The sequence below is a fragment of the Netta rufina genome (genome assembly GCF_964035555.1).
Source record: "Netta rufina genome assembly, chromosome: W".
Lineage (NCBI taxonomy): Eukaryota > Metazoa > Chordata > Aves > Anseriformes > Anatidae > Netta > Netta rufina.
The window spans coordinates 10609211-10621724 of NC_140139.1; the positions used below are offsets into that span (position 1 = coordinate 10609211).

The following is a 12514-nucleotide window of genomic DNA, read 5'->3' on the forward strand; positions in this document are numbered from 1 at the left end:
TGTACTTTTCACCTTTGGTCAGGAATCTGCTGAATTGGCATGTTTCTTAATTGCGAGAGCTGGTTGTTGCCAATTCTTCCGTTTGTTGTATCTTTATAATGAATTCCAATATCCAGTTTTGAGATTTATAGTCCTTACGTTTGTTTCTCTGTCCGTCTGCCGCTTCCTTATCATGAGTTTCAGTGTCTTGTTTCGAGATATACAGTCCATGTCTGGGGATTGTCCTTGCCTCCCCAATGCCTCCCCAATACCTCCTTAATCACTCCAGATGGTTCTCTTGTTCTCCAGCTGTTAAGGCATGGATGTTTCTGGGTGTTTGCTGTTGTTGTTACATTCAAAGTTGTTTGACCAATGAAAAGTTGTTTTGAAAAGAACTGCTGTGGAGAGAAGGGTATGAGGGGAGCCTGCCCTCAAGATAAAGAAGGCAACAGGATGAAGTTACATCAGTAAAGAAGCAAGAAAAAGAAGTGAAGAGGAACAGGCTGGCAGAATGGAGACCAGGACGGGAACAGGCATTTTGATTGCCTCATGAAGATAGGTTCGGCCAGACTCAGCAAACCGCTCAGAGAAGCTCGTACAGAAAGTCACTGGAAACAGGCGTACTGGAGCTGGAGAGAAGCTCGAGCTGAGAGAAGCAGACCTGTGCACACAACTGCCTCTCGCTGGTAAGCAGTTGCGCATTATGGGGAATCATACGTCCTTAGGAACAAAGGCTGCCCTGGTAACCTTACAGCTTATTCTCGTTATTAACAATTGAACAGTTTATGAGCCTGAAATATGGGACCAAACTGAGGTCAAGGTGTGGGACTCTGCAACTAAAAACGGCAAGGTTGCAGTGGGATTGCTCAGCACCTGGCAATCAGTCTCTGAGGCCTTAAAGAGCCATGTGGGACCACAGTCAGAAACGTGTGGTTTGCCAGATAGTGAGGGAGCTGCGGGCTCCTTTACTGATCCGACTGCTACGCCACGGGCCCCTCTGCTGCTACAGCAATCGAAGGCTTTTGCTGTCACGCCCCCTGGTGACCTGAACGTGCCTTTTGACCCAGGCCCTATTGGCCTTGAAAAGGAGATGGATATGCTTTTCTTCGATCTGGGAAGAACGGGATACATAAGGCCCGAAGACCGAGTTGCTCGACAACTTAAAGCGAGACATATTGTTCAAAAGGAATGGAAAATGGAGACTTGTATATAATCAAGAAAAGGAATGGAAAATGGAGACTGTTAAGTTATGGAACTTAGAGGATCGTTTGTTACCTTTTCTGATTTTACATATATATATGCGTACTCGAGTTTAATAAGTCATGGAACTTAAAGGATTGTTACCTTTCCTGATTGTACGTGTTATAAATGAGGTCTGAATTCAATCTGAATTTTGTAATATTTATAAAGCAAATATTTCTAAAAGGTATAAAAGGCAAGTAAACAGCGCTGGGTGTGCGGGGAGTCTATGCTCCACCAACACGCACACACAAACATCAAACATTCTAAATATACTGAACATTGCTTTACATACTAAACGCAAGTATGTCTATACACATGTACAATCAGGAAAGGTAACAAACAATCCTTAACAAACAATCCTTTAAGTTCCATGACTTAACAGTCTCCATTTTCCATTCCTTTTGAACAATATGTCTCGCTTTAAGTTGTCAAGCACGCACGAGGAAGGCTGAGTGGCCGGAGGAGTGCTCCGAGCCCTCTCTCCACCCCAGGTGAGGCCTCACCGCCCATCAGGGCGGAGCGCGGCGCCGCCATTTTGTGGAGATAGAGTGGGACTGGTAGCTTCATCTTGTCTGCTTCAGGCGCTACCACCATGCTCTCAACTCGCCTGGCTGGTACCGTCGCCCACTCCTTGATGCGATATGCTAGCCTGGTGAGTTTGCTTTCTTCTCCGCTCAGTGGGCGCCTGAGGAGGGCTGAGGGAAAGGCGGCTGCCGCCATCTTGGGGGCCGCGGTGATATTGAGCGGCCGCGGCCTCCTCAGCTCGGCTGGGGGTCGGCATGCGGCCCCTGGGGGTCTGGTATGGGGTGGGGGTGAGGGGGGATCGCCTCAGCGCCCAGGGGACCGGGCCCTGCTGGGGATATGTTGTTTTGGGGAATGGGGACGGGGGGTAGGGGGCGCCGTGCCCTTCGCTGAAGGTGAAAATTGGCTTGGTTGGGGGGGGGGAGGAAGTGGCTGCGTGCTGTTGGGGCTGTGGGGTTTGCGGTGTGTAGCCCTGCTGGGGGGCACCACGAAGGGTGCAGGGAGCTGTCAGGGTCCCCCTCCAACCTGTGTCCCTTGTGGAGGTGAATGCAGAGGCCTTCATGGGATTTCAGAGAAATTGTATTAATACTGCTGTGGAACTGCGCTGTGAGCTTCGGGGTATATAACAGCTGTTTAATACATTCATTATCATAACTTTTTTTGTTTTTTTGTGTAATCATATATATTAGCCGTGCTTCATAAATGTTGCCATTAGACTTTACTAAGAAAGGTCAGTCCTCAGAAGACATAACCTTATTTTTCCCCTTGTGCAGATGCACGAGGTCTTCACTGACCTCTTGATGCTGTGGGGAATGGTGGCAGATGAGAGGAGGTGCTGCTGTTGGAGCTGCTGCAATGCTGTGGTGGTGACAGTGTAACACAAGGGCTATGCAAAAAAAATGCAGCAAGTGATTTACTGCAGTCTCTTTTAGTATTTGTGGTTGTTTATTCATGTTGGATTCAGTTTTGTAACTGTGAATACAGAGCTTTGATGTTCAATTCAAAATGGAGACGTTAAAATTTCTCAGTATGAGGTTATATATTTAATGTAGTCTCTCTTTAAAATATTTTGTGTGATCAAAGAGGCTGTGCTTATTGAAACAATTACTTATTTTAGGTTTCCAGAAACACCCTGGGTGCAGCAGTTGTTGCTACAAGAAACATTCATGCTTCTAAAACATGTTTCCAGAAAACCGGTGAGTCAGAAAAAAGGCCTTTATTATAAGAGTACTGCTTAAGACCTTGATCAGTCAGGCAAGGTAATTTGAACTTGAAGTGTGAGGTGCATGTGTCAGCTGACAACATTTGAGGATGATTATGTATTGCTAGTGTTGGGAAGTGAAATATTAGTTACGCGGTCGTGTCTGTCAGACTTAACTTTAATAATTGTTCAAAGCATGTCCAAACTAATGGAGTGGTCATGTCAGCTGGCTTACTGTTGTGGTTCCGCTCGAATGGGCAGCCGAGCTCCACCACAGCTGCTCTCTCACTCCCCCTCCTCAAAGAGGAATGGGGAGAAAATATGTGAAAAGGGCTCAAAGGTTGAGATAAGGATGAGAAAATCACGCAATAATTATTGTAACGGGCAAAACAGACTCAGCATAAGGAGATAGTAAGATTTATTGCTCATTACTAACAAGCTAGAGAAGTGAGAAACAAAGGAAAGAAACCAAAAGCACCTTCCACCTCCTCCCCCCGAGTGGCGCGGGGGAATGGGGGTTATGGTCAGTCTACAGCACTTCTCTGCTGCTGCTCCTTGGTCACTCTCGTCCCCTGTGCTGTGGGGTCCCACCCACGGGATGCAGTCCTTGATGAACTGATCCAGCGTGGGCTTCCCACAGGCAGCAGCTCTTCCAGAACTGCTCCAGATATGGGTCCGTACCACAGGGTCCATCCCTCAGGAGAAAACTGCTCCAACCTGGCTCCCCTATGGGCAGCAGCTCCTGCCAGATCACCTGCTCCTGCGTGTTCTCCTCTCCACGGGCTACAGGTCCGGCCTGGAATCTGCTCCGGCAGGGGTCTTCCACAGGCGGCAGCCTCCGTCGGTGCAGGGCCACCTGCTCCACCGTGGTCTCCTCCACGGGCTGCAGCGTGGAACCCTGCTCCACCGTGGTACTCCATGGGCTGCAGGGGGACATCCTGCTTCACCATGGTCCTCACCACAGGCCGCAGAGGACTTCTGCTCCGGCGCCTGGAGCACCTCTCCCCCTCCTTCTACACTGACCTTGGCACCTGCAAGGCTGTTTCTCACTCCCTTCACTCTCCCGGCTGCTGTGTGGCGCAGCGTTTTTTTCCCTGTCTTAAATATGCTCTCACAGAGGCACAAAACAACATCGCTTATTGGCTCGGATCTGGAAAACAATGGGGCCCTTCCCAAACATGGGGCAGCTTCTAGATCTTTCTCACAGAAGCCACCCCTATGGCCCCCTGCTACCAAAACCTTGCCACGTAAACCAACTACACTTACTCAGCTTATTTGCCTCCCAAATATCCAATTCAGTCTTTCAGTCCTACAGAATTATCTGAAAAATGACTCAAATCCAATTTCCTGTCTGCTTGTTGGCAACATCAGGGAAAGGATGGCTTTCTCTTGCCCGCTTGAGTTTGACCTTGTGTCCTTAATTATGATAACTCACGTGCCGCTATCATCTTAAGAAGGCAGCAGCACTGCATAGCTGTGCTTTGGTAGCAGTTCGTGTATGATTTTTGACGTGCTTTAGGCTAAGTAAAGGTATTACTAGGAAATAAGTTTCACTATGTTGCTTACTGTTTCCTAGCTGAGGAAATAAAAAGTTGTTGGAGGCATACTGCCAAATTGGAGGAAGATAGAAAATACATGGTTATAGCTTATATTGAGCAATTTGTTCTGTAAACATATTAAGTGCCTTTAGAATACGCTGGGTTACAAATGAGTCGATGTTTTCATGGGTCTAGTCTAAGTAAATGCACTGCCTGCAGAGAGGGAATGTCTGTGCTTTCTGAGTGAAGTCTAATGGCCCTCCAGACAGAGGGATTGCTAACAGTGTAGGACATAATGAAGGAAATCAATGGCAAAACTAAACAGCCATCAGTGTTTTGATTGATGTCGGTTCAGTGATGAGCTGAAACTGCTTTTATTGGCTGCGAGCACAGAAACTGTTACTTACCTTCTGCAGCATATGTAAGGAAAAACATTCCCTGCTAGAACTTATGGTATACCTGGAAGAGGGTACCTTGGCTTGTGAATTAAAGATGGGCACAGTATAAATTCAGTAAGCCTTAATTTGCGAAGTCTGGTTTGAAATATCTTTTAGGCACTGCTGAAGTATCCTCTATTCTTGAGGAACGTATTTTGGGAGCTGATACCTCTGCTGAACTTGAGGAGACTGGCCGCGTGCTCTCAATTGGTGATGGTATTGCCCGTGTGTATGGCCTAAGAAATGTCCAAGCAGAAGAAATGGTTGAGTTTTCTTCTGGGCTGAAGGTGAGCTTTCACTAAAGCAGTTCATTTATCATTGAAATGAACAGATAACTTTTTAAAGGAGAATCTGAGACTGTGTATGGACTTACCATATGGAGACTTCACAGACTTCATTGTAATGTTAATGTGTAGTAACTAGTTAACTACTAGTCAAATACTACAGAAAGCAAATATTCTTTGAATTTGTAATGCTTTGCTTTTGGTATCGTTATCTTGTTCTTAGCCAACACTTGAGCTTTATTTACTTTCCTCTAGGAAGTGTGAAGAGCTAATTTGGCACAGGATCTTGTTTTCTTTGGTTTTAGGGAGGCTTCTGTGATTCTGCTAGTCCTAAGGGTAGACTAGAGTTAAAAAGCTGACTGTTCCTTGAGACAACTGCAGCATCTCTTCCAGCATTGTTAATGCTCTGGCTTGCCTGAGGCAGATAAGCCAGTTCCCTTGTTAATTCCTTGGTAAGATAAATGTATTTGAAGCCTACTTATCCTTTCTGGTTTTTATTTGGGAGAGGAATGATTGCTGCAAGTATAATTATGTAGTAAACTAAAGGCTTAGGCAGGTTCTGTCACCAGTATGGGAGAAGATAAGTGTGTTGGACTCAATCCTTGTGGGTCCCTTCCAGCTCAGGATATTCTAGGATTTTGATGTAAGCAGAACATTGATAATTGTTGACAGTGTCCCATATTTCATGCTGGAGACTAATTGCATCAATATTAAAGCATCAAAAATTTACCATAGATATTGGTATCACTTTTCTCATGTTAGCATGATCTTTGTCATAGGGAATGTCCTTGAACTTGGAGCCCGACAATGTTGGTGTTGTCGTGTTTGGTAATGACAGATTGATCAAGGAAGGGGATGTCGTGAAGAGGACTGGTGCCATTGTGGATGTTCCTGTTGGGGAAGAGCTGCTGGGCCGTGTAGTAGATGCGCTAGGCAATCCCATTGACGGGAAGGTCAGTGTAATGCTAAGCATTAAGCTTTCTCCTGTGTGATGCAGACTGCAACAGGGTTTTTTTTTTTCTCTTTTAAGGGTCCTATTACATCGAAGACACGTAGGAGAGTTGGCTTAAAGGCCCCTGGCATCATTCCCAGAATCTCTGTGCGGGAACCTATGCAGACTGGTATTAAGGCTGTGGACAGTTTGGTGCCAATTGGCCGTGGACAGCGTGAGCTGATCATTGGTGACAGGCAGACTGGGTAAGTTAAATGCCCAAAAAAAAGTGTTTCTATAAATAGACTTGAATGCAGTATGCTCTACTGCATGAACCTGAATGCAGCTGGGTGGAGGTTGGGAGGACAGTGGGTAGCTTAACCAAACCATGTGTTGTACAGGAAAACATCAATTGCAATTGACACGATAATCAACCAGAAACGATTTAATGATGGAACAGATGAGAAAAAGAAGCTGTACTGTATCTATGTTGCCATTGGCCAGAAGAGATCTACTGTTGCGCAGCTGGTGAAGAGGCTCACAGATGCAGGTACAGATCTCAATCATCAGCCTGGCAAATGAGGGCATCCTGTTCTTATAATGTTATGAACTCACAGAATCACAGAATTTCTAGGTTGGAAGAGACCTCAAGATCATCGAGTCCAACCTCTGACCTAACGCTAACAGTCCCCACTAAACCATATCCCTAAGCTCTACATCTAAACGTCTTTTAAAGACTTCCAGGGATGGTGACTCCACCACTTCCCTGGGCAGCCTGTTCCAATGCCTAACAACCCTTTCAGTGAAGAAGTTCTTCCTAACATCTAACCTAAAACTCCCCTGGCGCAACTTAAGCCCATTCCCCCTCGTCCTGTCACCAGGCACGTGGGAGAACAGACCAACCCCCACCTCACTACAGCCTCCTTTGAGGTACCTGTAAAGAGCAATAAGGTCGCCCCTGAGCCTCCTTTTCTCCAGGCTGAACAAGCCCAGCTCCCTCAGCCACTCCTCGTAGGACTTGTTCTCCAGGCCCCTCACCAGATTCATCGCCCTTCTCTGGACCCGCTCAAGCACCTCGATGTCCTTCTTGTAGCGAGGGGCCCAAAACTGAACACTGGACTCGAGGTGTGGCCTCACCAGAGCCGAGTACAGGGGGACGATCACCTCCCTAGCCCTGCTGGCCACACTGTTTCTTATGCAAGCCAGGATGCTGTTGGCCTTCTTGGCCACCTGAGCACACTGCTGGCTCATATTCAGCCGGCTGTCCACCATCACTCCCAGGTCCTTCTCTGCCTGGCAGCTCTCCAACCACTCAACTCCCAGCCTGTAGCTCTGCTTGGGGTTATTGCGCCCCAGGTGGAGGACCCGGCACTTGGCCTTGTTGAACTTCATGCAGTTGACCTCAGCCCATCGGTGCAGCCTATCCAGATCCTCCTGCAGAGCCTTCCTACCCTCGAGCAGATCGACACACGCACCTAACTTGGTGTCATCTGCGAACTTACTGAGGGTGCACTCGATGCCCTCGTCCAGATCATCGATGAAGATATTAAAGAGGACCGGCCCCAGCACCGAGCCCTGGGGAATGCCACTAGTGACTGGCCTCCAACTGGATTTGACTCCATTTACCACGACTCTTTGGGCCCGGCTATCCAGCCAGTTTCTAACCCAACGAAGCGTGCGCCAGTCCAAGCCAAGAGCAGCCAGTTTCTTGAGGAGAATGTTGTGGGAGATGGTGTCAAAAGCCTTGCTGAAGTCAAGGTAGACCACATCCACAGCCTTTCCCTCGTCCACCCAGCGTGTCACTTTGTCATAGAAGGAGATCAGGTTCGTCAAGCAGGGCCTGCCTTTCATAAACCCATGCTGACTGGGCCTGATGGCCTGCTTGCCCTGCAAGTGCTGCGTGATGACTCTCAAGAGGATCTGCTCCATGAGCTTTCCTGGCACTGAGGTCAAACTGACAGGCCTGTAGTTCCCTGGGTCTGCCCTCCGGCCCTTCTTGTAGATGGGCGTCACATTTGCTAGCCGCCAGTCAACTGGGACCTCCCCTGATAGCCAGGACTGCTGATAAATGATGGATAGTGGCTTGGCCAGCTCCTCTGCCAGTTCCCTCAGTACCCTTGGGTGGATCCCATCCGGCCCCATCGACTTGTGCACATCTAAGTGCCGTACCAGGTCACCAACCATTTCTTCGTGGATAGTGAGGGTCACATCCTGCTCCCCATCCCCTTCCACCAGCTCGGGGTACTGGGTATCCAGAGAACAACCGGTATTGCCGCTAAAGACTGAGGCAAAGAAGGCATTGAGCACCTCCGCCTCTTCCTCATCTCTTGTAACTAAGTTTCCCCCCGCATGCAGTAAAGGATGGAGATTCTCCTTAGTCCTCCTTTTTGTGTTGATGTATTTATAAAAACATTTTTTGTTATCTTTGATGGCAGTAGCCAGATTGAGCTCCAGATGAGCTTTGGCCTTCCTAATTTTGTCCCTGCACAGCCTCGCAACATCCTTATAGTCCTCCCTAGTGGCCTTCCCACTTCTCCAAAGATTATAAACCCTCTTTTTTCTCCTAAGCTCAAGCCACAATTCTCTGTTCAGCCAGGCTGGTGTTCTTCCCTGCCAGCTCGTCTAATTGAAAGTACAGACGAAATTATTTTCTTAATAGATGAAAAATCTACTTGTTTTTCTTAACAAGTTTTTACAGCCATTTTCAGGGATGGGACACCTTTTTACTTCATTGGATTAGAAAAGTAGTATGATGCCCTGAAACTGTTGAATTTCTTCTAAAAACATTATCCTTCATGTTTTTTTCATCAGAGTTGGGGGAGTTTCCTCTTGACAGTCAGGCAGGCCTGATTATAAGCTGTGGCCCACAAGTATTTTTATGGACTTAGCGTTTGCTTCATTTGTGCGCAAGTCAGTGTGAATGACAACTTAAAGTTTGGTGAAGAGACTTTACTGCCCAAACATAATCCATTATGTGATAGAATCTTCAGAAACAGTTTTTTGTTTGACAAAAAAGCTGCATATATAACAGAGTTTAGAAGAAATTAAGCACCTTACCTCTTGCCTGCTGGTCAAGCAGAATCATACCCAATAGGGAAAAAAGGTATTTTAGTGGCAATTTGTTTTGGACTGTGAAGCAGTGTAGTGCTTTCTTGTAAAAGCTAAGAAATCAGACTTCCAGATCCCTCTCCTCTAGAGCCCAAGGGTGTCTTAGTCAAAGCTTAAGCCTCACTTTAAATGAAAAATAATCTGTGAGTGCTAGACAATAGCTGCTGTAAACTTGTTCTTGACATTTCCTGAGTTAGTCAAGCTAAATGATAGGTTAATGTCTGTTGTTCTTTCCTGTAACTAGTGATACTGCCTGGGTTTACTTCAGCAACTAGCACTTGGTATACATGTTGCATTTGCTGATTACTGGCATGATAAGGTAATGTACTTAAGGTGACAAGTCTCTCAAATTCTTTCCAGATGCCATGAAGTACACTATTGTGGTGTCTGCCACAGCATCTGATGCTGCACCCCTTCAGTATTTGGCTCCCTATTCAGGCTGCTCCATGGGGGAATACTTCAGAGACAGCGGAAAGCATGCATTGATCATCTATGATGACTTATCCAAGCAGGTCAGGAAACGTTGCTTTATAGGCCTCATAGTTGAGCATTGATGCTTATAGCTGTAAGATCACCTTAGGCTTAAAAAAAATCCAAATTTTAAACAAGCTACTGAAATCTGAGAGCTTTCTTTTTGCTTCTGCTCAGGCTGTTGCCTACCGTCAAATGTCTCTGCTGCTGCGCCGTCCACCTGGTCGTGAAGCCTACCCAGGTGATGTGTTCTACCTGCACTCCCGCCTGCTGGAGAGAGCAGCCAAAATGAATGATTCCTTTGGAGGTGGCTCTCTGACTGCCCTGCCTGTCATTGAAACTCAGGCTGGTGATGTGTCTGCTTACATTCCAACTAATGTCATCTCTATCACTGATGGACAGGTAGGGCTTACTCTTTGTCTGCCGGTAAGTTACACAGATGTACTGGCATGTCTGAAGGAGGCTACTGAGCTTCTAACCAGGATAATAAAATAAATCTCTCCTGTAGATCTTCTTGGAAACAGAGCTGTTCTACAAAGGTATCCGTCCAGCTATCAACGTTGGTCTGTCTGTGTCCCGTGTGGGTTCTGCTGCTCAGACCAGGGCTATGAAGCAAGTAAGCATGGAATGATAGCTTCTGTCATCAGATGAGCAGTGTGCAAGCTGTCCAACCCATTTCACTCTTTACAGAGTCATGAATACAAAGGGAATTAAGTTCTGAATTCCTTGGTATTATGAAATAACTTCAGAAAATTCTCAAAGAACAAACTTGTGGGATCTGTGGTATTTCTATCACATGCTGGCAGGAAGCGGGGCATGGGGAGTGGAGGGAAGAGTATCTGTGTAGAGATGTTTGACTAGTCAAAACCAGTCAAAAATAGTCAGTTTAATTATGCTGATCTAGTTGGATACAGAGAATGCTCTATTAACGCTACACTTCTTAATCCAGATACAAGTTAGATGTATCAATTGTGATACTTTCAGGGAGGAATAACAAGTTATGGCCAGACAGTGTGGGATTTCTTAGAAATGTGATTAATCACCTATTTAGCTGACTTGCAAGAACTGTCAGCTGAAGATGACCCACAGACAACTAGATTCATTTAAAAACTAGGGAAACTCAGTGTGACCTCACCTTTTATTGTAGGTGGCAGGTACCATGAAGCTGGAATTGGCTCAATACCGTGAAGTAGCTGCCTTCGCTCAGTTTGGGTCTGATCTGGATGCTGCCACACAGCAGTTGCTGAATCGTGGTGTGCGTCTGACAGAGCTCCTCAAACAAGGACAGTACGGTGAGTGTCTTGGGTGTAATGTGCCTGCATTCCCTCTTAGTCTGTTGCGTTGGTCTTTGTGGCAGCATGAAGATATCCTTTGGGTATTGTAAATGCAGGCTTGACTTGCATAAATACAGCTGATCTTCAGAGAGACTGATACTGATGTATCCTGACACAAGAGTTGCTAATAGTACGGATGTTTTCTTTCATGCAGTTCCCATGGCTATTGAGGAACAGGTTGCAGTTATCTATGCTGGTGTAAGAGGTCACTTGGACAAGCTGGAGCCCAGCAAAATCACTAAATTTGAGAGTGCTTTCCTAGCTCACGTACTGAGCCAGCACCAGACCCTCCTCTCCACGATCAGGTATAATAATTCATCTTAGCTCATCCCAGGGGTGAGAGCTGGAGCACAGATAATGGTCACTGAACTGTAAAGCTAGTGTATCCTTGAACATCAGGCCTTCTGCTGCCTCTGACTGGAGGTTAAATCAGCCTGCCTGCTGTCCTTGCGCTGTTATCCAGAGCTCAGTATCTTGTCTGCAGTTTTTACTCAAGAAATCCAGCTGATGCTTAAAATGAACCTATTTGCATGCTTGTCCTGTAACCTGAAATTGAAATCACTTCAGGCAGTGAGCTGGCATGATTTTGATAGCTGAGTTATTAGACTACTGTAGATGAAGTGCTGCTTGCTGCCTTGTTACTGAGCTGACTGTTGGGATTTGAGTATTTCCATGGTCTTGTCCTGTGACCTGGTTCTAGCTTGCTTTGTCCTGAGTCAGATCTGTGCATTCCACCTCTGTGGCGTAGCTGTACCCAGTTCAGCAAGGCTCTGTTCTGAGAGTATTTGTTGACAAACCTTAGTTCTTAACAGGACTAACTCTTCTTGAGGAGAAGGGATGTTGTGTTAGTAACGTTTTTTTGTTTGTTTGTTTGTTTTTTGTTACTTGGGAATTAACTGTACATTCATTTCTGTGTCAGAAGCTCAGAAGCTTAATTGAACTCTCCTTCAACAGGACCGAAGGGAAGATCTCTGACCAGACAGAAGTGAAGTTGAAGGAAATAGTCACAAATTTCCTGGCTACTTTTGAGGCATAAACTCTTAACCATTCAAACAGATAAGGTGTTTTTTGTGCTCACGTGCTCCAGCTCCATTGAAGACTTAAAAGTATGCGTGACTTGAATGTACAGATCTCACTGAGAATAAAAGTTTCCATGTAAAAAGACTTGGATATTCTGTTCTCAATTACTGTCCTTTTGGCTAGCTACTTTAATTACATATGTGCACAACTTGCCTGGACACATGCTTGCTAAAGGAACTCTGAAAAAACAGGGTACGTTTGACTGTTGAGTAGATCAAACTGCCTGTATAAAACCTGGGAGGGGTAGTGATGGGATTTTGTGGCTGACTGCAGTTCCCATCGTGACAATTGAGGGTTGCTCTTGTTGCTTTCATTGTTTTTGCTAGACAGATGATGTCAGAGGAAGGCATACACCTGTGGAAGTTGTCAAGCTGCTGTCTTGGCATG

At 46.1% G+C, this 12514-nt stretch overlaps 1 protein-coding gene across 1 annotated transcript; it reads left to right on the plus strand.

The window, feature by feature from the left end:
- The first annotated feature begins 1728 nt into the window (after nucleotides 1–1728).
- Nucleotides 1729–12211, plus strand: LOC311220753 (ATP synthase subunit alpha, mitochondrial-like). The gene is made up of 12 exons (XM_084304307.1): nucleotides 1729–1873; nucleotides 2861–2939; nucleotides 5037–5206; nucleotides 5983–6156; nucleotides 6234–6400; nucleotides 6536–6684; nucleotides 9603–9754; nucleotides 9891–10115; nucleotides 10222–10329; nucleotides 10861–11005; nucleotides 11202–11352; nucleotides 12002–12211. The coding sequence occupies exons 1-12, from the start codon at nucleotides 1814–1816 to the stop codon at nucleotides 12081–12083; spliced, it is 1662 nt and encodes a 553-aa protein (XP_084160433.1). The 5' UTR covers nucleotides 1729–1813; the 3' UTR covers nucleotides 12084–12211.
- The last annotated feature ends 303 nt before the right edge of the window (nucleotides 12212–12514 follow it).

Excerpts from the sequence above, each read along its gene's own strand:
- LOC311220753 (XM_084304307.1), top strand. The coding sequence starts at position 1,814 with ATGCTCTCAACTCGCCTGGCTGGTACCGTCGCCCACTCCTTGATGCGA. Across the intron at positions 6,157-6,233 it reads GCAATCCCATTGACGGGAAG|GGTCCTATTACATCGAAGAC; the intron begins GTCAGTGTAATG and ends TTCTCTTTTAAG. Across the intron at positions 11,353-12,001 it reads ACCCTCCTCTCCACGATCAG|GACCGAAGGGAAGATCTCTG; the intron begins GTATAATAATTC and ends CTCCTTCAACAG.